This window comes from Candoia aspera, chromosome 7 (genome assembly GCF_035149785.1).
Source record: "Candoia aspera isolate rCanAsp1 chromosome 7, rCanAsp1.hap2, whole genome shotgun sequence".
NCBI lineage: Eukaryota > Metazoa > Chordata > Lepidosauria > Squamata > Boidae > Candoia > Candoia aspera.
The window spans coordinates 25,029,499-25,055,634 of NC_086159.1; the positions used below are offsets into that span (position 1 = coordinate 25,029,499).

General features: G+C 39.8%; 1 protein-coding gene across 2 annotated transcripts in view; it reads right to left on the reverse strand.

Moving 5' to 3' along the window:
* LARGE1 (LARGE xylosyl- and glucuronyltransferase 1) overlaps nucleotides 1–26,136 on the reverse strand; it is a 258,945-nt gene that overhangs the window by 41,068 nt on the left and 191,741 nt on the right. For both annotated transcript variants that reach the window (XM_063309515.1, XM_063309514.1), the window contains exons 8-9: nucleotides 23,651–23,776; nucleotides 602–757 (exon numbers count right to left, since the gene is read on the reverse strand). In XM_063309515.1, the coding sequence (XP_063165585.1) occupies nucleotides 602–757; nucleotides 23,651–23,776 (282 nt within the window). The remainder of the gene's footprint in view (nucleotides 1–601; nucleotides 758–23,650; nucleotides 23,777–26,136) is intronic.

Here is a 26,136-nt window from a genome sequence, read left to right on the forward strand (position 1 = left end):
ATTGTATTTTAAAATGCCTCCCTATTATATAGCTTGCAATATATAAATATATTCAGGACATACAGTATAGCTTGCAAAACATCTCTTTATTTCTTTATCATTTCACCACCACAGATTATTCTGGCTGCACAAAACTTTAGTCTATTTTCCTCTACATTCCTATTCTTGGAGAAAAGTTCATTTTAGCTCAGAATGTTTGTTGCAAAAAGTTCTGAGTGAAACCCTCAATGTTTCAAATTAAGGAACTAGGAAGTCCTAGGAAAAGCCTGGGTCTACCTCACAGTCTGGAGAACTTTTGTCTCAAGCAATAGTGAAAGACTGTGCCCCATACCCAGCACTGAAGGAAGATTCAACTGCTAGTCCAATCAGCTTTCAATAATGGGATGGGAAGAAGTATCATCCAGTTCTCTGCCACAGGCAGCCCAATGTCTTGGGCTGGCCATGCATGAACCACTGCTAGTTAGTCTACCTGACTCATCTAAAGGTAATACACTATTTGGCACAATTGCAATCTTCTGCTTGAGAGAAAGCCCTTCCCTCCCTTCCAAATTGCATATATTTGTGGAAATCAAAGCCATCCCCAAGTATAAGCTCAGCTTACATTTTCATTGTTGACATCAGCTTCACTGGGACATCCAAAAAGCTCTCGCCTCAGCAAGTTCCCATCATATTCTAGGAATGTCAGATAGAGGTTGCGGAAAAACTCCACATGCTTGTTCTTTACTCTCAACTTTTTGGGTGAGTTCCAATGTATCACCTGGTAGAGAAAGCAATGCAAGAAATCAAAACCCAGTTTTATTGGCTTATATTCTAAGATTCCTTTTGCTATTTTTGTATTTGTCAATATTTCTTCCTCCTCAGTACAGAAATCATAAGAGCATATGAATGGGAAGGGTGTCAGTAAGGGACTTCCACATTTACTTTTTTTTAAGAAACCAAGGAAAATTAATACTAGAAAATCCTACTTATTGAATCCTACCTATATGATGGGCTCTGTTTCACAAATCTGCATCTTGGGCAAAGAGATGTGTGAAACATGTGTTACATTTTGCCTGAACTAAGCATCCTATTAGTTACCACAGCTTACATACTTGTTTCTTCACAAAGATTAGTTAATTTAAAGGGTCACTTTACCATTTCTCTACCTTCCAATTTAAATCAACAATCCTACTTTTGGCAGTATAAAGGGAGATGATAAAAGAATGAGAATTAAAAGCCCTCAGGAAAAGTAAGTGAGGAAAGTGGAAAAAAAAGGACAAATTAGGAAAAAAATGATTTTATGGAGGTTATATTTTAGCTATAAAAAGGATTCATTGTTCCAAGCATTAATTTTATGCATTTGAAAAAGATCCAGACAATGTACATGGAGAAGAAAAAGAGGGTTTTGTTGGAAACTCATCCAAACTTGAGCTCTGAAGGGTTTGTGTCCATTAAAAAAATTAGATAGAGGTAAGACAGTACTTGAAGTTGCAAATATATTTTGCTGCCACTGATTGCCAAGTGCTGAATAAGCAACAGCTGCATTATAGCTTTGCAAATTGCATCTTCCTGACATTTCCTATTTCTAGTAAGAAAACATCTTCTTTAGGTAATGATACTAAAGTAGTTTGAAGTTTCAAAGGGTCACTGACTGGCTACTGAGGAAAAGCCAATAAAAATGAGTTATATGCAACCAAGAGAACATAAAATATAATAAACAAGATTAATTCAGAAGTGAACAAAAATACCCTGGAAAAAAATCTCAGAAGAAAGATGTTACCTCAGACATGCAGGAAAAGATGTTGGCTAGAAAACTAGGGCAGCTCTACCAAGCTATGCCTTTTGTTGTATAGTATCTAGTTTGACCTCTGAAACTGCATGCACAATGCAGTGGGATGTCCAAATAATAAAGTGTAATAACATTATTTACTGACAATTTAGCACCCTCTGAAGAAACAGGCATTCTTTTTTAGCCCATTGCATAAAATCCAAGAAGCAGGGAATACTAAAGCATTAGTAACAAAAACCTGCCTTCCTCTGTAGAAACAGAAAAATAAGTTAATGCAAGTCATAAAGGAAAGACCACTTATGCACCACGTAAACAGTTTTAGAAGAAGTTAAATGATTTTTCTTAAGTGCAGAAGATGGAAATTATTGCTCAGCTAAAAAAAGTGCATTATTTAAAGGAAGGACACAAAGAAGAAAGGAGGAAAAAACTTGTCACGTGTATATCAACTCAACCCTCAAAGCTTGAGGATCCTTTTGAAGTTCCTTTATATGATCATGTACCATCAAGTTGTTTCCAACTCCTAGTGACCACATAGATAGATTTTCTCCTTTATATGACCTTTCCACAAATCCTCACCCTGGAATTTTGAACTGTGATATTTGCTAAGTACAAATTACAAACAAAATATTCCTAATGAGCAACTTATTGTTACTTTGCTAATTGAGTCAGGAGTTCACATCTTTTACAGACTTCTCCAAAAAGTAAATGGACACTATAGGACAAAAATTAAGCTTGATTTGATTTTATTTCTGTTTGAATTTAATCTAAATTAAATATAGTTAATATATTATTTTCCAGTTTAGTATGTATTCAATCATTCCCCCTTTTGTTATAATAGAAATGAAAGGAACAAAGTTTTGAGGTCTCTGGAGACTGCATCTCAGGGGCCTTGACATACCTTTGTACTAAATTTTCATTCTACAAAAGGAATTTGAGTTTATCAGGCTGCCCATTTATGTGTTGCCAAAAGAAAAGAAAAAAGGAAAAAAAAAAGAAAACGCATCATTAAAAAAGGGCACAGAATTGCATAAAATTTATATGTGTTAATTCATATGCACAATTTAGAAATAATTACTGTAATCTGAAGAGTACAAGTTACATCAGTGAAAAGTAAGAGTGCAAATGTTCCCTTGTTTGGAAGACAGATGTTGCATAATATATAAGTTTTACTAAATTACCACAATCTAAAAAGTTATTTTAGAGATGCAACTTTTCTCAATAATCTGTTTGCCTGATGGGATTTTTTTCTTCAAAAATGGACACCATTGCCATATCACAAACTACTTTTATTTATTTTATTTCAAGATTTATAAGGCCTCCCAGCTTAGACAGTGTGACTCTGGGCAGTGTATAGCACAAGAACACAATAAATCAAAAAGAAGAAAAAAAAAGAAAACCATATAACAACAGACAATATATAAATATAAAATGTAAAATGGCAACCAAGCACACAATGAAACAATCACAAGGGGGACTCCCACTCAACCAGCCCCTAATGCCTAGGGGAAGAGCCAGATCTTAATGGTTTTCCTAAAGGTGAGAAAGTTGGGTCCTGTCGAATATTGGGGTGGGGTGTGTGTGAGATTGTTCCAGAGACCAGGGGCAACCACAGAAAAGACATGCTTCCTAGGTTCCATAAAATGACAAGAACTAAAAGAAGAAAACTGGAGCATGCCTTCGCTGTGGGAGTGTGTGGGGTGGGCAGATGTCCTTGGGAGAAGGCAATCCTTCAAGTAACACAGTCCTATGGCATGCAGGGCTTTAAAGGTAAACCAGCACCTTGAATCACACCTGGAGGCCTACTGGGAGCCACTACAGCTCACAGAGTAGCAGTGTTTTGTGGGCATAACGAGCTGCAGGCATAATGAGCTGCACCCATAACTATATGCGCTGCTGCGTTCTGGACCAACTGAAGCTTCTGGACGGTTTTCAAGGGCAACCCCATGTAGAGCACATTGCAATAGTCCATGGTGAGTGACCATGACCTGGGCCTTCCAGTCCAGGAATGGGTGCAACTGGCACATGAGATGCAGTTGTGCAAAGGCTCTCTGGCCACATCTGCCAGCTGCTCTTTGAGCAGGAGCTCTAAGTCCAGGAGAATGCCCAGATTGTACACCAAGTCTGACTGGGGTAGTGCCACCTGATCTAGAACCAAAGATGGAAACTCTGCAACTCCCAGATCCAGGGCACCCAAAACCCATAGCTACTCAGTCGTGGCAGGTTAAGCCACAACCTGTTCTTCCCCATCCATACACTCACAACCTTCAGACACTGGGAAAGAACCTTGATAGCTTTACTCTATGATATGATAGCAAACTGATTATTTGAGAAACGTAAGTCCACAAGGCTTCTTTGGAAGCCTTGCAATCTGTGTAATTAGTTCTACAGTTTTTTTGATCCTGTCCTGTACTCCTGTTTATCCTTATAATCCTGGGTTATATTAGGAAAGATGAGGAAGCCGCATCTGCAAATTCATTAGGTATCCTATTCGCACAAGCTCTTGAGCAGAATCTAAATGCAGACTTAGAACTATTCAAATGCCTTAATTTACAACTGAACATAATGTTGGTCAGCACCTACTGGAAACTCATATGAATAATTAAATCCTAATTCTTTTGGAGTTAATATGCCCACACATTTCAACCTTAAGAATTCATAATACTGGCAACCAGTCACCATGTTTTAATTTAGCCTTTCTATTCTAAATCTTATCCCATAATTGCAATCTCATAATCTCATAATCTCTTTTCTATATAAATGCCCAAATAAAGACTACAGGTACATTTTGACTTGATTTGGTAGGCTTTTGCACATTTTGATACTTCCATTTTATAGATCAGTAAACAGTAGAAACTATTCTTCTTCAGGGGTGCACAAGAATTTCATGCAGTCCACAGATTTAAATGGAACCACCCCAGTGCACTTTTCTCTGAAGGTCTTTCTACGCTTCATTATTTAAAAATATAACTGAATATTTTACGAAGTAGCAAAATTATAATATGAATAGAATTTCTGTTTACAAATTGTCCACAAGTGCAGATCTTGTAAAACAATATAAAATTTGAGATACAATTTTGGCATTAAAAACTTGTATTGCTGCAGGAACAAATCTTCCTCCTTTTGAGTAAAAACATTGAAGCAAGGCTGTCATAGTAGATTTTGCTTTCAGAAGTACTACCTTGCAATGATGTTGCCAGGTTGGACCACGGTTAAATAAAATGCCCAATAACTAAAATTTTCTACTTGTGTTATTATATGATCTTGAATTTTCCAGATGTACTTTTTAAACTTTTTTCCCCAAAATCAAAATTTTAGTTTTATCATAGTTATTTTATAATTGATTTTCTTGGCAATACTTAACTAGTGCCTCCAGTAGGTGTTTCAAACCCAATCTAGTATGTGAAAGAAGAACAGCGTCATCCGATTGTAACAAAGCACAAATTTTCCTTTTGTTTAATGATGGACAATGGCTATCAGCCTGAAGTAATGTGATCTCCATATCACTGAAATAGATGTTAAATAGTGTAGGGGTCTGGATGCAACCTTGTCTCACTCCTTTTTTCATTTTAATATTGCCTGCAAGTGAACCTTTTCTGTTGCATCTAACTTGCATTATACTATCTTGATACAGTGCCTGTATTAAATATGTAAGACGCCTGTCAGGAACCAAATTCTCTAATTTAGCCCAAAGTTTGGTTCTGTTAGCAGAGTCAAAAGTGGCTTTAAAATCTATAAAAGCAGCAAAGAGTTTACTAAACAGGCTAATATAAAACACTGATCAATTGTTGATCTGCCTTTTCTGAAAGAAGCCTGAGCATTTGTTAAAACAAAATGTTCCTCAAGGTAAGAGGTTGACTTTCCATTTAAATGTCTTGCATAAAGTTTTCCCAGAACTGATAGCAAACTGATTGGCCTATAAGTGGCAGGGTTTTCTGCATCTCCCTTCTAATATAGGGGGGCTTTTATAGCCCTATTCCATTAAACCAAGAGAATAGTAAAAATCTAGATTGGCCAACCAATCTAGATTTTGTTTAAGGAGTTCAGTGGGTATATTATCCTGGCTAGGAGACTTGGCAGGTTTTACTTTTAATATAAGGTCAACAATCTCTTCCTCTAACACTGGTTCACACTGTGGAAGGGTAAGTAACCTTGATCTTACGTTTGCTAGATTTGTGACTGGCTGCCCCTGCTCCATAAATATTAATTTAAAATATTTTTCCCAGGTCTTAGATGGTATACAGCAATCTGGGTCTGAGGGAGCAGTGAAAGCCCTGGAAATCGAATTCCAAAAAGTTTTGGAGTCTTTATATGAAGTGTTTATTAATAATGACCTGGAATTTCTCTCTGGTTCCTGTTTCTTCTGACATATTAGTATCTTACAATTTTTCTTCATTTCATAATATCTTAAAGGGGGCTATTGTCAATTAGACTTTCTGTATGCTAAATATAGAGCTCCTAATATTTTCTTAGCTGTGGCACAGTCTGCATCTCTTGGAAACTAACAAAGGCTTGGTTAAGCACTATTAGGTTTTGGTTGCAAATATATGATTTTAAAAACAAGGAAGGATTGCTTCAGGAAATCCCAAATGAATCCTTTGTAGATATGTGGTTTTAACAGGTGACTCAAAAGATTAGTCAGATTGGCATTGATCCTGATTATTTATTCTCCAGGGGTACGTCATCAGCATTTTATTGTAATAAACAAAGACTATGGGATAATTCACTACAGGAGTTAATAGCTACAGCCAAAGTTTCATGTTTGCCTGTAACCTTTAGAATTAACTACAGATATATTTTTCAACTCCCTAAATATCTGAATAGCTTATGTTTAAGTAAATACAGAATAGCATTTTCAAAAGCCAGATTAAATGTGTTGCCATCAAATATGTTATATGGTAGATTTCAAAAAATTCCCATGTCTCAAAGACTCTGTTCCTGTAATGGTACTGATCTTCAAATGGTGGATCACATTTTATTGTACTGCAAATTTTATAATAGTCTTCCGCAGGAAGTTATCTGGCCTATTTTAAAATCCAAACCAGGAAGAGATATTTCTGAGTATGCAAAAATTTTACTTGCAGATGAAAATTCTAAAATTACAGTGGCAACAGCCAGATTTTTAACGATGGCTATAAACACACGGTTTTTAGTAACAGATGAGTTGGGGTTTTAAGCGTACTCTGTAATATTTATTAAATATTCGTTAAACTGTTTTATCTAATGCCAAGTTCATATTATATTTGTAAATTGCTTTTGGGCCTTTTAGCTGTAAATAAAATTGATTGACTGTAAAACAATATGGTAACACGAATATATAGGGTTGTTTTTTTTAAGTCACTGCATACTGATGCAAAAACAGCACACAATAGACTACTACAATGAAATGAACACTAATATGTACCAGAAAGAAATTCTTTATCACTCTTCTTATTACATGTATGTGTCATGAGTACTGATGGTGAGCAGGAGGGGGCCCCTATCCAGGGGGGAAAACGCATGTGTAGTATTGAGGAGTTGAGCAGCCATTCAAAGAGACACAGATCAGACCTGCCTTAACTTTTGGGGTTTATCTGTCTGGGTTTTTTCCCACGCTTCTTCAGTTGTTAGGATTTTCTGTCTAATGTAGCAGTAATAAAACACTAGAGACCTATTCCTTGTCTCAGCGTGGTTCCTGGCTGTTAGGATATCAATCCTAACAAACTCTCTACTCCTATTGAAAGAGGGAGGAACAAACAAAAAAAAAGGAAGAGACATTTGGGAAAATGTCTTCGGAAAACCAGGAAATTCAGCAGGCCATCCAACAACTGGCAGCAGCATTGCAACAACATCAACAAGTAGATCTCCAGATCAACACATTACAAGCAGCCATGCTACAGCAGTTACAACAACCAGCTCCGATTAACCCACAACCGGCACCAGCAGCACCAGCAGCAGCAGCTCCACCAGTAGTCTTGAGATCCCAGGGCATCTACCAGAGAAGTTTGGAGGAGAAGCAGGACAGTTGAGAACCTTTTTCAGACAGTGCACAATGTTTTTCGACAGCAGACCGGCAGAGTTTCCCACAGACAGAACCAGAGTCACCTTCATTTTAAGTCTGCTAAAGGGCCCAGCAGCCAAATGGGCTATTCCCATGGTGGAGAACAACGACCCAATTCTCGACGACTACCAGAATTTTCTGGCAGGGTTCCGAGCACACTTTGACGACCAGATCAGAGAGGTCACTGCCAGCAGGGAAATTCGGAAGCTCAAGCAAGGCAACAAGAGGGTGGGAATTTACATTGCTGATTTCAAGCTGTTAGCAGGAGATCTGGACTGGAATGAGAGTGCCTTGAAAGACCAATTCAAACAGGGGCTGGATGAGGAAATTAAAAATGAATTAGTGTGCCAGGGAACACCAGCTACCCTAGAAGGTTTATATCAGCTGTCTGTGGTCATAGATGCCAGGCTAGAAGAGCTCAGACAGATGCAGCTGGGGAGAAATAGGGGCCTCAGAGTGCTTCCACGATTTCCAGCTCTCTCCACAGCATCTCTTTACTCAGGACCAGAGGAGCCAATGCAGATCGGGGTGAGCAGGAGGCTTATTTCCGAGGCTGAGAGACAGAGAAGGAGAGAGAGCGCCCTCTGTGTCTACTGCGGAGTCCAGGGGCACATGGTGAGAGCTTGCCCAGCGAGAAACCAAGCAAATTCCATAAGAGCCCCAGGGCAAGCAGCAGAACCAAGAGCCACCTCCGCCTCTACTTCCAACCAGGGAAACTCCGCCAGTCTCCCTCCACAGAGCTCAGCAGGGAGACCATCAATCAATTAAGAAGGGCTCATTCCGAGGATTCCAGGCAATCCTTTTACTACTTACCAGTCATAATGCACGTAAACCCAGAGCACCAGGTCAAGCTAGAGGCCCTCGTGGATTCTGGAGCTTCCACCAATTTTATTGATGTACAGACTGTACAAGACCTCAACATCCCGACCATAGAATTGCCACGTCCCATAGAAGTTGAGACCATTGACGCCAGCCCCTCAAGGCAGGGCCGATTAGAAGTTTCACAGAACCTTTGCAACTAACAACGGGAGACCACACTGAGTGGATCCAACTTTATGTTACTGCATCACTTAATGTGCCTATAGTCCTGGGCACACCTTGGCTGAAGATCCACAACCCATTGTTGAACTGGACTACGGAAGCAATCTCCTTCCCAGCTAAGGAATGCCAGCACCACAAGATTCAAGCTGCTCTCCTCTCTCCAGCAACCAACGCAGTCACGGAAGCAGGGGAGGTCCAGTTGCCAGCCAAGTATGCAGATTTCACAGACGTTTTGTCCTAACAACCAGGAAACACACTGAGACATGGAACTGGTCTCTAATATTTATTGCTAGTACTTAACAGGAATCCTAACAAACTGAAGAAGCGTGGGAAAACCCAGACATATAACCCCCAAGGGTTAAGGCGGTCCCGATCTGTGTCTCTTTGAATGTCTGAACAATTCATCAGTGCTACGCATGCGCTTGACAGTCTGGATGGGAGCCCCCTGCTCGCCATCCTTACTCATGACACGTTTTCAGCAAACAAGAGGCCACAGCACTACCCCACCATAGGGACTGTGATTACACCATTGAGTTGATACCAGGAGCCAAGATTCCAGCAAGGAAACAATATCCCATGTCCCCCAAGGAACTAGCCACCTTAAAGGATTACTTGGATTCTAATCTCCAAAAAGGTTTCATCCGACCATCTACTTCCCCAGCATCTGCTCCTACCTTCTTCGTACCAAAGAAACCTGACCCACTGGCACCGGCAACCCAGGAGGCACCCATGAGAGTGGTGCATGATTTCAGTTCCCTCAATAAAGTCACGGTCAAGGAAAATTACCCACTCCCCCTAATATCTGATCTGCTGGGTCGCTTACAGAAAGCACGCATTTTTACTAGGTTGGACCTCAGGAATGCATACAATCTGATCCAGATGAAAGAGGGGCATGAATATCTGACTGCCTTCGATACCAGGTTTGGTGAATTTGAGTACCTTGTTTTGCCCTTTGGCTTGTCTAATGCAGGAGCCATATTTTCCTGATTGATGAATCAAATTTTCTCTGATTTACTAGATAAGTATCTGGTCATTTATCTAGATGACATATTAATATTCTCTGAGGATGCTACAACTCATGTAACCCATGTACGTAATGTCTTACAAAGACTGAGAGAGAACAAACTGTTCGCCAAGCTAGAGAAGTGTGCCTTCGATTTAACTGAATTACATTTCCCGGGGTATAAAATATCAACAGAAGGCATATCCATGGATCCTTCTAAGGTCCAGGCAATTCTCTCTTGGCAACCCCCCCAAAATGTGAAAGAGGTACAAAAATTTCTAGGGTTCTGCAATTTTTACAGGAGATTCATAAATAAATTTAGTGACAGGGCTACACCCATCACACAGCTTTTGAAGAAAGGATCAAAATTCATTTGGGGGGAGAGGGAGCAAGCAGCCTTCCAAGAATTTAAGGAACTCTTTGCATCCCAGCCGCTTTTAAAGCACCCTGATCCCACGAAGCAATTCATAATGCATTCAAATGCTTCAGATATTGCTATTGGTGCTGTTTTATTGCAATATACAAACAAAACAGAGAATACATTGCTCCCTTGTGCATTTTTCTCCCGCACGTTCTCACCAGCAGAGAGAAACTATGATGTTTTTAACAAGGAGTTGCTAGCAGTTAAAGCAGCATTTCAAGAGTGGAGGCACTGGCTAGAAGGTGCAACCTTTCCTGTGAAAGTTTGCACCAATCACAAGAATTTACAGCTTCTACAAAACACCAGATCCCTCACCCCACGCCAAATCAGATGGAGCCAGTTTTTCTCCCGTTTCAATCTTGTTATTTCTTATGTTCTCGGGGCGCAGAACTGTTTGGCAGATGCCCTGTCTCGATCCATTCAGGCAACCCCTGCCACTCACCAGGAGGTACAGGCTACTATATTACAACCTCACAACTTTCAGCAGTCTATGAGGGGGAACCAGACAGAGGTTTTAGCAGCAGGCAGACAAGCAGAGGACCTATTTACAAGAGTCAGAGCTCAGCAGCAACAGGACCTGTATGCCAGGGCCAGGATGGATGACCTCCAGAGGGGCCCGCAAGACACTGCCTCCCCTTTTAATGTGGAGGCAGGAATCCTCTGGCATAGTGGGTGATTATACATTCCCCACTCATTGAGGGAAGAAGTACTGAGACTTTGCCATGACCATCAAACGGCAGGCCACGGAGGTGTTTTCAAAACTCTCCATAGAACTCTGAGAGACTACTGGTGGCCTAAGATGACTGCAGACATAAAGGGTTACATTGCTTCTTGTCATACCTGTAGACGAGCCAAGCCTCTCCCAGGGAAGCCCACAGGACTCTTGCAACCCCTACCCACCCCCAGTAGGCCTTGGGATACAATCTCTATGGATTTCATCACTGATTTACCCCCGGTCCAGGGGCTGACTTCCATACTAGTGGTGGTGGACCTTTTCACTAAAATGGCACATTTTATTCCTTGCAAGGGCCTCCCATCTGCGCAAGCCACAGCGCAGTTGTTTATGGACCATGTTTTTAGGTATAGAGGCATGATAAATCACTTGGTGAGTGACAGAGGCCCTCAGTTCACTTCCAGGTTCTGGAGGGCCCTTTTCCACTCATTAGGAGTCCAGATCCACCTATCATCATCGCATCATCCGGCTAGTAATGAGCAAGCTGAGAAAATTAACCAATGGTTACAGCAGTATCTCAGGTGTTACACCACTTATCAGCAAGACAATTGGCCAGCCCTGCTCCCCATGGCGGAATTTACTTATAACAACTCTGTGCAATCCTCGACCAAGATGTCTCCTTTCCAAGCACTCTATGGGGTTAACCCTCAGGTGTTGCCCACCTCCTCCCAGCAGGGAACTGTCCCAGCCGCGGCTGATTTTCTTAAAGAGCAACAAGCCGCACAGGAGTTGTTAAAGAGCAGCTGAACATGGCAAAGAGTGCTTACAAGAGAGCTGCAGATGCTCACAGACAAGAGGGGCCAACAATTGCGGTAGGAGACAAAGTGTGGCTCTCTACCAAGTTTTTGAGCTCTACCAGACCTCCAAGAAGACCTCCTTAGGATCCTCCAAGAAGTTGGACTCTACGTTTGTGGGCCCTTTCACATGGTTCAGCAGATAAATCCAGTGGCTTATTGCTTAAAGCTGCCAGCATCCATGAAAATCCATCCAGTCTTTCACAGAGCCTTGCTAGCCAAAGACCCTCCCCCAAGTACCTTACAATCGCAAATGCCCCCCCCCACCTCCAGTAATTGTGTGGAGGGGGAGGAGGAATACAAAGTCGATGAAATTCTGGACTCTAGGAGGAGGAGAAGGGGCATCCAATATTTAATACACTGGAAAGGGTACCCTGAGGAAGAGCGCACATGGGAAAATTCCAGAGATGTGCACGCACCAACGCTGATTCATTGATTCCATCAGCTTTTCCCTCACAAACCCAAGCCTCGCACTCTACCAGAGATTCCTCACTTGACTGAGCAAGCAGAGGAATTCCAAGCAGAGGAGTTCGTAAGTTGGCAACCTCCACCCCCGCCAGAGGCTCTGAGGCCAGAGAGAGAGGAGGAGGGAGAGCCGCAGCCCTCCACCTCCGGCTTGCATTTCCCAAGGAGGAGGGGGGAAGAATCTTCTAATTATCTAGCTATTTTTCAGCATCAGCCACCTGGGCCAGAAGCATTATCAGACCTGGAGAGCAGCACTGATTCGTCCTTGGAGGAGTTTTCCTTTGAAGAATTTCCATCGTTGCCCAGTTCCCATGGGAGCTTGGAGGGGGAGATGGACTCTCAAGAGACCTCTGGAAGGGAGGGGGCTGAAATGGAATGTGAATCTGGAGGGGAGGGTGATGTCATGAGTACTGATGGTGAGCAGGAAGGGGCCCCTATCCAGGGGGGAAAATGCATGCGTAGTACTGAGGAGTTGAGCAGCCATTCAAAGAGACACAGATCAGACCCGCCTTAACTTTTGGGATTTATCTGTTTGGTTTTTTTCCCACGCTTCTTCAGGTGTTAGGATTTTCTGTCTAATGTAGCAGTAATAAAACACTAGAGACCTATTCCTTGTCTCAGCATGGTCCCTGGCTGTTAGGACAGTATGGCCAGATCCATAGTGTAATTTAAGTGTAATTAAATACACACACACAAATGTACACATTTTACAATTGCTCTTCAAGAAAATAAAAATATAGTTTGTATTTTTCACATTTACAGTATTGCATTAAAATGCAAATACTCCTTAAAGATCACAATTTTATTTAATTTAAGGAAATAGTGGTATTTTACAATATCTTCCCCCCTTAGGTTGTATCTGAGAATATGCATTAATTCTTTTTTTTTTTTAATCTGCTTCTGAAGTGTTTAAGAATGTATTAACGTCATAAATAAAAGTCTCTTTCCCATTTAACATATAACTATGGCACATTTACCAACAATAGATTTACAGTAATAAATTGGATAGTAGAAGAACAGCTTTCTCCAACCTGGGTCTGTTCAGATACATGGAAGTCCACTGAAGTCCAACTACCATAATCCCCAGTGAGGAGGAGATCAGGTGGAAAGTTCCTCTGTTGACATATACATAATCCTGCATAATTCATCATAATTCATGACCCCACATAACTCATGATTGATGATGTCATCCCCTCAAATACCTTTGTACCTGCTGTATAATTTTAAATAAATAAATAAATGGAAAACTTTTCTAGGGCAAGTAGTTACCCCTCATTTTGAATACTTCTATGATCAGAGCAGCCCAATCTTTGTTATAGCTTTTCCGATCATCTTTTTCCCTATTGACATGCTTCATACAGAGTTCCATGAATATTTATCTTTTCTGTGTTTGAGTGTTGAACTATTAGCAACTTGACCTTTCTTGAATAGAAACTTCCATTTAATGCTACTCCAAGTCTTTAGGAGTTATGCTCAAAGGAAGATTAGTTCTTTTAGGTGTTTGGGGAATTTAACTATGCCATTATGGTGAAGCAGAACTAGCTGTACTTACACTGTGGAATTGAAGCATATTTGCATTTCAAATTGATGGATCAAAGTTTCTAAAAACTAGGAAAGTAATGGAGGTTTGGCATAATGTACTATGGAGTACAGACATTTTAAGGTCAGGATCATCAGTTTTGTCCTGCAGAGCTGAAATGGTCTGGGAAAAGGAACCTTCCTTAATGTTAGAGGTATTGTAGCTTTGGTAAAGAAAATTGTGATATTTGATACTACAATGAGAAAAGGTAAGTTTGCATTATATAAACAAGTTTAGGTTTGCATATTCTCTTTATGTCATTAGGTGAACAGTACTCTCACTGATACACAACAGGTCATTATATCAAAGCCAATAACGTGTGGTTTGTCCTTGCCTTATCCTGGAAACCATATCAAATGGATTTAAGCAAACTGGCAAACTATGTTTTGTTATTAACCAGAGTGGGAACCGGTTGGGCGTGGCAATCCTACATGCACAGGGAAGGGTCAGTTGTAATAGCTAGTACCATGTGATTTAATTTAAGTGGTCTCTTGGTTGTGAGGTTCTGGAAAATTCCCTAAACTTTGCCCTGTTGTTGCCCCATTTACTGTTCCTTTCTTTTTCTCTCATAGCATGTTTACATGGAATAATGTATTTTCTCCTACCTCCTTGTGAACAGTGGTATCATTTGAACTGTAAATAAATTACATGTGTACTTATATGAAGATGGTTAGGAGGGGTAATTGGCTCAAGAAGGGAAAGAGAAAAAAGAGGAGAGAAGTGAAGATAAAAAGCAGAATTAAGACAGTTAAAGTAGTAATCACAAGACTGTCCAATAATTTCTATTCTTCACCACATCTTTTGCTGCATGGAATAACAGAATAATGCAACAGAATAATCATGCAGAGGAGGAAGAGAGTGAATGGAATGATTTATGTATTTACTTATTTATCACATTTGTAAGCCACCATTCAGAACAACTCTGAGTGGTGTATAAATAAAAAATCAATAATCAAAAGCATCAAAAGAAAAAATGGTCAAACAGGGAGACAACAGACACAATAACAGCAAACCCACCCAACTCCAGACTCACATCATACCAAGCCCAACACCTGGGGAAAGAACCAGGACTTTAACACTTGTCTTAAAGAGAGCAGGGTTGAGTCTGTTGGATCTCTAGGAGGATGCTGTTCCAGAGGTCAGGTGCTAGGAATGAGAAGGCATGCCTCCTGGGTCCCATGAGGTAACATTGTTTAGTAGAAAGAACTCAAAATATGTCAGCTTTACTAGGTACAGTGGGATGGACAGATACCATAGGAGAAGGACGGTCCCTCAGTTAAGAGGGCCTATGCCATGAAGGGCTTTATAGGTGACAACCAGCATGTTGACTTGCACCTGGAGGCCTAGTGCAAACCAGTGTGGCTTACATAACAGAGGTGTTAATGGGCATACTGTGATATGCCCAGAACTGTTCGTGCTACCACATTATTGAAGCTTCTGAGTGGTCTTCAAGGGCAGGCCCATGTAGAGTGCATTGCAGTAATCCAGACAATTGGTGATTAAGGCATCAGTTAAAATGAGTGGGGCCCAATGATCCAAGAATGGGCACAACTGGCGCACACGTTGGATTTATGCAAAAGCCCTCCTGGCCATTGACACCATTTGCTGTTCAAGCAGGAGTTGTGAGTCCAGGAAGACCCCCAAATTGCACACCAGTTCTGCCTGGAGGAATGTAACCCTGCTCAGAACTAAGGATGAAAATTCCTAAGACAAGGAGGTCCATGTACTTAGAGTCACTTGGCCTTGTCAGGGATGAGCCTGAGCCTTTTCCTGCCCATCCAGACCCCCATAGCCCTCAGGTGCTGGTTCAAGACTTGGGCAGCAACATTTGGTTGAACTGGCAGGAGGGTGGAGGAGATATATAATGGAGTATCATCTTGTGCTGGTGATACCTGATCCTGTGTCAATGGACAACCTTGCCCAGCAGCAAGGATGGTAGCCAGCACCACATCTTGTGATAACGAATTCTGAAGTTTAATTACAGGATGGCTAAAAAAAATCTGGTCCTCTTTCACCTTGACTTCCCAAAGCACATGCAAATAAACTTCCTTTGGGGCCCAGACTAACACCCAAATCTCCCTGGATGCCATCTTGGAAAAAAATAATGATGTGTCTAACTGATGAACATTTCTTATTAGCTTGTTCATATAGCAGCAAACCAATGTTTGGTAGTGCACTGAATATCCACCTGGGGGTGGGGGAGAAACATTTAAATCATTTGGTCTTGAGCTGAACAATCTCCTGTACATCAGACTTATTAGGAAAGAAGTTCCCACTAATACAGAGAAAATATTTTTTTCCAAACTGTTCTATCTCTACTGTGGTACATAGGAAGATTTTGGTTCCAATCACATTGGGAAGGGATAAACCTGTCTTCTCCTCATGCCGCATTCACAAAAACCACAAAGAAGATATACTGCTGTTATTTTACATTTTAGTGTCAGAGCCCCAAGAGTTGTTCTCTTCTGTTTGAAGAATGTGATTGCCCTGTTAGGATAGTCAAGAAAATGCCAACCAGTGTAAGCTGCATAATGAAGGAACAGTCACTCACCCTAACTTTCTGGGAAGTGAGTTTGCTTTTGAGAACGCAGGCAAAGATTGCTATGTATCAAAAACAAAGAAGGCCAAGGATCAAAACAATCAGAACTCCATCTAGTCCTGTTTATGGGACTTGCAAGAGATTCAGCAGATGAAAAAGAGCTGTGATGAATTTGAAAGGACTATTTTGGGTTATAGCTCTGAAATGATGCAAATTTTAGCAGACAAGTTTCACAGGGTGATTCTCCTTTGAAAATATAGCCAAGGAAGATGCGGTGACACATAACCAACTAGTGTAGTTTATTTTTCACAACAAGTTATTTGATTTGGATCACTGCACAAGCAACAGTCAGTTCAGCACAGATTATATTTAACATGATGGCACAATCAAACAAAGGATGTTGAGGAAGGGATTTAGGGGGAGAGGGGATATTTTTAGTAATTAAAATCTAATGCTGAAATGAACTTCTATTGAACTATTTTTTATTGTTGTTGAAAAAAAAAGTTTTCTGCAATTATTTTCAGTGCCCAAAATATCTATGTTGTATCCTTGACAACCAGCAAATTCTTTGCCTGATTCCTTCAGTGAGGTCACAATTCATTGTTGGGGAAAATCACAATTAATAACTTGTTAGATAGGATTTCAGTTGCTGTGTGATCTTTGTCAATTTGCTGGAGCTGAAAACTCTTCACTCAGAGGAAAAGCTCTTTTTTTTTTTTAAGCTGGAGAACCTGATCTGAATGCAGTCTCTGACCTAAGGGGCTGAGGCTGAGGCTGCAATTAATATTTGGGGGGTAGAACAAGAGACAGAGTTGGTGGAGTAATGATGCAGTGGGTGTAGTATCACATATCAGCATCCTCTTGTATGCAGATGACATGGTTTTGATGGCACATTCCCAAGTAGGCCTGAGAAAATTGATGGGGAAATTTGGTGCTTACTGTGCTGCAAACTTTTTGAATATTAACAAGTCCAAATCCAAAGTAGTGGTTTTTGGGAAAAGACAGGCCAGATACAATTGGCACTTGGATGGGGAGCCTATAAAACAAATAGACTCTTTTTCATATCTAGGGGTGGTTTTTACAGACACAGGGCCCTGGGTTAATCATTACAAGCAAAGTTTTGCAAAGGCCACAGCAAGTTCCAAAACACTAATTAAACTACTTAGTCACAACTACCCTTGTTCTCTGCTCTCTATTCTGAAGGTCCACAAGGCAAAAGTTGTACCCGTGCTAACATATGGCGCCGAACTGTGGGGCCTATCAAAGGCCTCCTTACTTGAACAAAATCAAGCATGCTTTTTAAGAACTATTCTGGGGACTGACAGGAATACACCTGCAGCAGCAGTAAGAGCTGAAACAGGCACCCATTCCATTTACAGTCTATCAGTAATCGAAGTCTTTAACTATTAGTGGAGGATTCTCCCAATGGAACATGATAGACTACCAAAAATGTGCCTTGAAGAACAGATGGGCACACCTCAACCCACCCCATGGATCAATCAACTCCTCCAAACTATCACATTCCTTGGCTTTTCATCACAATACTTACTTTCAGCTGGAGACCAGGCCAAGGCAATATTCAAACAAAGAGCCTTGAATGTTAATGCCCAAACAGACATTGAGTCACTTGCACACAATAGGTCGTCGAAATGGCTGGCCAAGAAAAATAGAAAAATACCTGACAATGGGTCTGACTCAATACCATAGGATAGCTCTTACTAGAGCAAGATTTGAGAACTAGATTCTATGGTCAAATACGGACGATTCCACCAAGTGCCTTATCTTGAGAGGACATGTGTTAGTGGAGCACTTGAAGTAGAAGACATTGCACATGTGCTATTTAACTGCCAACTATATGCCCTAGCAAGGGCTCAGTACCTTCAGACAGTAATTGACAGAACCACATACTAGGACCGTAACAAAAGACTATGTTACTTCCTCCAGGGCACAAATACGTATGTGGTCAATAGAACTGTTAAGTTTATAGTTAGGGCTGTCCAACTGAGAATGCAATTTATAGAACGCATTGGGGTGGCATGTAAGGTGATGAATTCATTTAAACTCACATTGTGTCTGTATTTTATTACTTGTTTTATTATATCTTGTATTTTTATCTTACAATTTTATCTCTATTTTACCCTACTGTATTTTATCATATTTTATCTTACCATAGTATATTTTAGCTAATTTTACTGTATTTTAGCTGTTTTATGGTATCATATTTTATATTTTATATCTTATAGTGGCTGATGCCTAACTTTCTGATATGGTCATTTGATTAATCAATAAAGTTACTACTACTACTACTACTACTATGGTGGATGTAGGCAAGGCCGAGATTTTTCTAGTTAATCCTAGGGTTTGGGAGATGTTTTTAGAGGATTTCTTTTATATGTTTTTACACACATACATTACAGTTTTAATATGTTTTCTGTCTCAAAGTTGCAGGAACTTGACCTTGCAGTTTTCAGCATTCATGATCAGAGTGCACATGGGGGCTGCAAAAAGGAAAATCAGGGACACTCCTGCTCTAACCTAAGTAAGTCTTATTAATTTGAGTGGCATCCAGAATGAAAAGGAAGCCACTGTGTATACAGACCTACGCTATGCACATACTACGAACAGGGCTTCAATTCAATCCCCAGACATGGGAGTGACTAGTTCAGGGAATTAAGAACATACAGTACATGCAAACCTGTTCCTAACACCTATGCAGGTCCTCTTCAGATCTTTGCATATTAAATCTGTGATCCATAATCCTCTTAATGCAAGTTCTTCCCATTGAGTTAAAAGCAAGTCCTGTGGTCTTGGGATGTTTGACGAAAGTCTGTTTGCGTATCCTTATTGTTGCTTCTTGTCAGCCCTATGAGGTAGACCAGACTAAGAAAAAGACACTGTGTGAGCCTAAAGCAATTATTAGAACAGCTACTGTTACAGAATCTTGCAAGTCTGAATGTGCTTCCTTCTTTCATCTTCATGTGAATTGGTGGGTGTGGGGGTGCTCTCTGAGGTATTTTTGTAGACGACTTTCTTGGTCTGGGCTCAGGCCAACTTTTAACTGATCATTGCCTTGGTAACAACAGATATTTGCTCTGTTCCTCAAGGCCATCCTCTATATTCTCTACATTTCTTTCTGTGGCTACCCATGGCTCAGAGGAGAAGCCAGGTCCAGCAAACAAGGCCAAAGGATAGGCTTTGAGGTGAAGAGAGACAAAGGCAAGGTAGAGATATAATTAGGCAGCTTGACTTTGTCTTAATACAGTGCATAAACTGAGCCAAATGTAGTTCATTTAATTCAATAGATCATGTCTTAGCACAATATGTGGATCCAGCCCAAAGCTAGCCCCTAGATGAAACAAGACCTTAGCCATCTCAGAGAAATCCTATTTACTGAAGTTCTTCTCAGTGAAATAGATCAAGATTGTCTCTTCAGCACTCTGAGGTCAACTGAAGCCTACAGGTAGTCATAATGCACCTATAAAAGGCTTCTGTCATACAGGGGGAAAGTGAATAACAGGCTTTCACCCCAACCCTATCCAGTTATCATCCAATGTTGGGAAAAGCAAGGACAAGCCTGCTGGTCTGGACCCTTTGCATCTTGTACCTGCTGGGAAGGCAAGGCAGAGCAGAGCAGCTTATCCTGCACTCTTCCTCCCTGACAAGGTTAGCAAGGGCAGGTGTAGAGAAGCTCGGCTGCCCACACTGAGTCCAAACGAGCCAAAGTCTGAGGCGCTCCTGAGGCAGTGGAGAAAAATCAGTGCCTTTGTTCCACATAAGCTGGCTCTTGTTAACATAAATGGGAAACCAAGAGGACTGGCACGGAGTAAGAGAGCTGAGGCAGCCGAGGCAAAAAAGCAATCCTTGCCAGAAATTAGAGTGATTTGAGAAGTACTGGATGGCTGTTTGTTTCTTCAGGAGGCTGATGGAAACAGAGGGGAATTTGGCTTTGTGATTCCAGATTCAGAGGACAAACCCATCATCAGCTCCAAGTCCTCTTAAATTTCATACGGCGGTACAAGAAAAACGTTCCTTATTTATGGCAAAAGATTTTGCGAATGTCTGAAGGACTCCTCCCTTCAACCTTCCAAAAATGTTAAAGGACATTTTGCTTTGCTAATTTCTCTTGGATGATTTAAATTACTTTCTTCCCTAACTACTGCCCCAAAGTAATGAAATCCTGTTCAAAGGCAGTCTTTGGAATGAGATATTCAGGACACAGTTTACTGTTTGGAGACTCAAACAAACCCTTGAGCCTCAAAAACCAACCACAGTGCGTTTGATTTGTACTTATCATTCCACACAAGGGTGAAACAAAGACAGGAAGTGGGTGAAGCTCTGTAATGTATGTGGACAGTTTCTTTTCCTATTTTGAGTGGGGAATTTGGGTTTTTTTCCTTAATTAGTTATGCTTGCTATTTTAACTTATTTTACTATTTTAGGGCTTATACAATAGTGCTTATGTCTTTCCTGCATCACAATGAAAGGAAACTGTGATGTTTGGTAATTGTGCTTGGTGAGGACTAGGGGAATAAGCCCCTGGTCCCTAAATGGAGGGCTGATTGCCACTCTGGGGTTTCAAGTTGCCTACCTTTGACTTACGCAAAGGCATCCATCACCCTGAGTTGTGAGCAAAGCAGCAGAGAAATATGTACACAACAGAGCAATAGCCATTTATGAGCCATTTATAAGTTTAAAATAGAATACATTAGTAATGTTGACAAATCCCCAAGTGATCTTGGGACCAGATGGAATTAAATTGGTGCCTTTTCTGCTAGATAGGAATAATTTGGTTTTGTTTGATTTAAGGAATGCTAAGATCTTGTCCAGCTTAGTTTGGAATTTAAAATCTTCTGTGATTCCTTCTTCCCACACAATCCTTCTTAATCCTCTAATGCCAACATGTACAATTCATCTTTTTCTTTTCTACCCCCTGGAGGCTTCTGCTACATTATTCTTCACTCCAGCCAGAATCAGTATGAAATACTGAATGTGCCAAATATACTATATCGTGCCATTTATTTTAAATGTCATTGAAATGGCTTAATTTTCACATTTTTGTTTTAAAAACTGAGCTTGTGCTAAATATGTCAACCACACTTTCCCCCCCTATAGACCACACATATGCACCAGTGATTGTGCCTATTAAACTAATAGGTATATGTTTCTTAATGCAAGTAGGGCAGATCCACAAGTGAAATTACTCTAGGATGAAACGATCAGTTCAGCTTAGAATGATCCATGGAGCCCTGGTTCATGAAGCAACAACTTTAAGCTGCAGTTCTGTTTCAGAAATAGATCTGAGCTTGACATCTGTGAGACACCTGGTGTTGCTAGGCATAATTATAGAATAGGGATTTATTTTGTTTTATCATTCTCTGTGCTGACACTAGATTGGAGATGTAAAGCAATTTGCACAGTTATCCCATTAGCTCATAATACAAACATGGAAGAGCTTAATCTCTTCCTCCCCCCCCATCAGAACTATATAAAGAGAAGGAAATTACTTTGGCTCTACGTACTTTATATAGCAAATATGAGGAATGTGCACATCTGTAAAATTCCCTTCTCCTTTATTGCTTTAGTGAGTTTGTATTAGGCTCTGGCTCTCAGACAAGTTCAAGGAATTGCATTTAATTTATGATTTTACAACAGCTATTTTTGCTACTGGTACCAGCCTTTTGTTCAGCAGCAACACTTCCTTGACTGCCCAAATACCCTGCAACTTTGTGGGATAACTTGGGGAATCCAGAAAGAATTGCTGAAGAAGATCCATGCTGTTTACATTTTAAAAAAGATGCCTGAATATTTCTCAGTCGGCTTGTAAGTATCATAAAATAAATGCACCTTCTCCCAACATCTTCCTTGCCCCAATTTTTTTTGGAGATGACATCTATTCAGAGTTGTCTTGATTGTAGTGATTGTTCCACTGAGAGGTGTGGTAGGAGCAGAAATGTGAGATTAAACTGCAGAACATGTTGACATTCCTAGCCGGATCCCATGGTTTTGTCTGTGCACAGCAGCATCCTGTACTAATGTGCGTGCATGTATGTGTAGATGTCTAAGCATAACAGTATTTTATTTAGTAAAAATTCCAAAATTTATCTATGGTTTTTAAGTGGAAAACATTTTTCTGTGCCAGAAAATCCTACTGCATCCAATATCCTTACTGATTGGAGCAATAGTAATAACAATGTTTGAGAAAGAGTCAGTGATCTAACAAATAATATGATCATTTCTGCCAATTTATGCTTTATTTAATCTTTTAAAACTATTCTCCAAAGGAAGAAGTGCTCGAAATTCACCTAGCACCCAAGGTGGTAACAAGATGACAATAATTATATTTAATCCCCCAAGTCCAGCCACTTTTAAGGGATCAGAACAGTAAACCCTTGCATTGCTTACTCACCTGGAAACAACTGTCACACGTGTAAACAACTATATGTTAATAGGCATAAAACCTGATCTATATATGTGTCAAAGAGTTGATATTTTCTTTTGGTTCCATTTTATTCACAAATGAAACTAAAGATTGCTTTGATAGAGGTTTGTATGGGGAGGGTGGTAAACAACAAAAGCAACATCATGGTATCACAGTGCAAAGTCAGCCCTTTTGTATCTGTGTTGTAGCATTGCGCACATGTAAAAAATGGGAGGAGCTTGCATGGCATTGGCACAATGCTGCTTTTGTCATTTTGAGCATTGATGAGTGTGAAATAGTTTAAATAAGCATTTTTCTTTTCTAGAAATCTCTAGGTTTTATGGCATAAGTATATGAAAGAGAGAGAAGAAAGTCTGGGTAATTACATCTGACTCATTTATACATCATTCTAAAATGCATTACCCATACTTTTATAGTCCCTAATACACAAATACAAATGCTCACTTCCGTGTTTGTTCCTATAATGCTAAAATAATGTACTTTGTGATGCAATTCTTGTATTAAAAGGCATATATTAAAGATGGTTGCATACAAAATGCATATATTAGAGGAAGTTGAATGTAAAACTGCCTATGGTAGGGAAATTTGCATACCAAATTGTGTAAATTACAGAAAAGTAGTTATCAATATAGTATGTTTTCATCTTAATGTTGAGAAAATTTGACAGAAAGCACGTATGAATAAGTATATGCAAAACTGAAACAAACCAGATACAGATAGATCATGCATAGTACTGTTCATACTGTATACTGCATTATAATATATCATTTTGTTCTCTTTACTCATATGCAGAGCTGGCTGTTAGTGGCCAGTCAATTAATTGAAACTTACCTTAAGATCAGAAACATCCCGGTAGCATTGTTCAGAGCGGGTATGGTCTGACAATTGCACATTCCAGAAACAGGGAAGCTGATAGACAAGAAAGGGATTCTGTTTGATGACCGCATTGAAAATATCCTGGAAAAACAAACAGACAAACAACATTTTTCACCTTGCAGAAAGCAATTTCATATAGCAAACTGCCTTTAGCCCTTTAGTATTATAATAAAAATATGGATAAAACATTGCATAAATATAAGAGCTGAAAGTCAAGGTTCAGGGTTTTAGCTTTGAAAGTAAGTATTGTCAGTCTGTATTTGTGAGTGTAAACTGAAATTTTGCTGCTGATTCACATTTGACAGTTGGGTTCTCAAGAAAGACTGTAACTATGAAACAAGGCAGCCTACTTCTTTCCTTGTCACTGTTGTTAAGATAATGCCCACATACAGAATGCCACTATCACATTTAAATACTGTATCTTCCTAATCAAAGATTAAAAAAACAACACATTATAGCAACATTTTAAATAAGAAGCATTAAATTGTAAACTAAGAAAGACCAATCAACAAACCATAATCAATTTAAAAATTATCTAGACTTAATTGAAATAAGAATGTAAAAACAAGAAGAGCTCCAAGATATTAAATATTTTTTTTAAGGCAAACAGATATATTTTAATTTGGAGCTAAAAGGATATGTATCCTAATCCCTACCATATTTCCCTAGAGAGAGCATTCCAATGTTGCAGTGCTACCGCAGAGAAAATCCTTTTTAAAAAAAGTTTAATAATATAGTTCTTCTAACAAAAGAATGTGGATAAGGGTCTCTCTGATTATGAATTCATGGTAGGAATATTATTTCTTTAGATACTGAGTTTCCACATTGTTTGACTAATTATATGCCATAAATTGGTGTTGATTCTTAGCAACCACATAGATAGACTTTCTCCAGCATAATCTGCCCCTAACCTGGGTCATTCAGGTCTTCCAATTATATACCTTTCACAACTGTAATTGAGTCCATCTGTCTGAAGTTGACCAGGTTGGAACACAGGCACCACAAATACTAGAAACAACTAGGACTTTATTGATATAGGCCATAATACCAGAAAATCTGACAGAGCTTCCCTTTCCCTCCCTCTTATACCAAACACAGTCAAAGTGAGCCAATCTTGAGTTTTCTTGAGGAAAATACACTTCACAATTTTCATGGGCTTAGTTTGTTTGTTGATTTATTTATTTTCTATCCCGCCTTTATTATTTTTATAAATAACTCAAGGAAGCGAACGTGTCTATTACTCCTTCCTCCTCCTTCCTCCTCCTATTTTCCCCACAACAACAACCCTGTGAGTTGGGCTGAGACAGACTGTCCCAAGGTCACCCAGCCAGCTTTCATGCCTAAGGTGGGACTAGAACTCTCTGTCTCCTGGTTTCTAGCCTGTTGCCTTAACCACTAGACCAAACTGGCTCACGTTTGGCTCAAGTTTATGTTTCTTCAAGGCCATCTCTGTATTCTTCTACATATCTACCTCTTTCTCTTTTTCCCACCTTTCCCAGCATCATAGACTTCTCAAGAGAGCTAGATCTTTGCATAATGTGTCCAAAATATGATAATTGATCTGGGTCATTTGTGCCTCAAGTGGACTTTTAACAGTAATCACCAATACTTTGAGTTAGGCTTAAAAAGAAACCTGAAACCAATGCCATTCTTTCAGAATTATATGGAAGGAATTTAATGGTCCTATTTGATGCATTGCTCAGGATCAAAGCAGCAGGGTTCTGAACTAGCTGAAGCTTCTGAGCTATTGTGAAATGTAGCTTTGTGCATAATGTCTAACAGTAATCCAATATACTACCAGGGGTATCTCTTCAACTCAGAGTGAGAAGAAAGGTGATAAATTTGAAGGAAATGATAGATTCTGGATCTTTATCACTTATTTTTATTGATGATGATCATGATGAATAGGAATGCAAATCCAGAGAACGCTGTAGAAAAGTCATACTTTGCATATAAAAGGATAAAAAAAAAGCTAAAAAGTCATGGAAGCAGGGGAGGTAAAAATAAAATTTGGTCAGATAAAACATCTACAGATACTTAGCTGTGTATCATCCTGGAAATGCAGCGTGTGATTATATACTGCCATGGCTAATAGTTAATCCAAGATGCTTCAATCACTTCTGCTTTCAGTTCAGAATGGGTATTGATTATGAGATTATACCTTTTCTCACCAGACAGTTAAATTGAATTCTATATACAACGCTCATATTTAAACCAAGGCTGCCTCACCTGAAACTTTCTTACAAGGATCTCAGTATTTATTGGAAAAGCACTATCTTTTTGTCTGTCTGCCTACTTCCCCACCAACCTATCATTTAGCATTATATGTACAGCACTAGGTGGGAAAGTGTGATTGATCTTAACCCATTATATTGCAGAAGTAATGAAACAGTGCCTACATATATCATTGTTTATACCCTTTTTCCCTAGAAAGAGAAAAG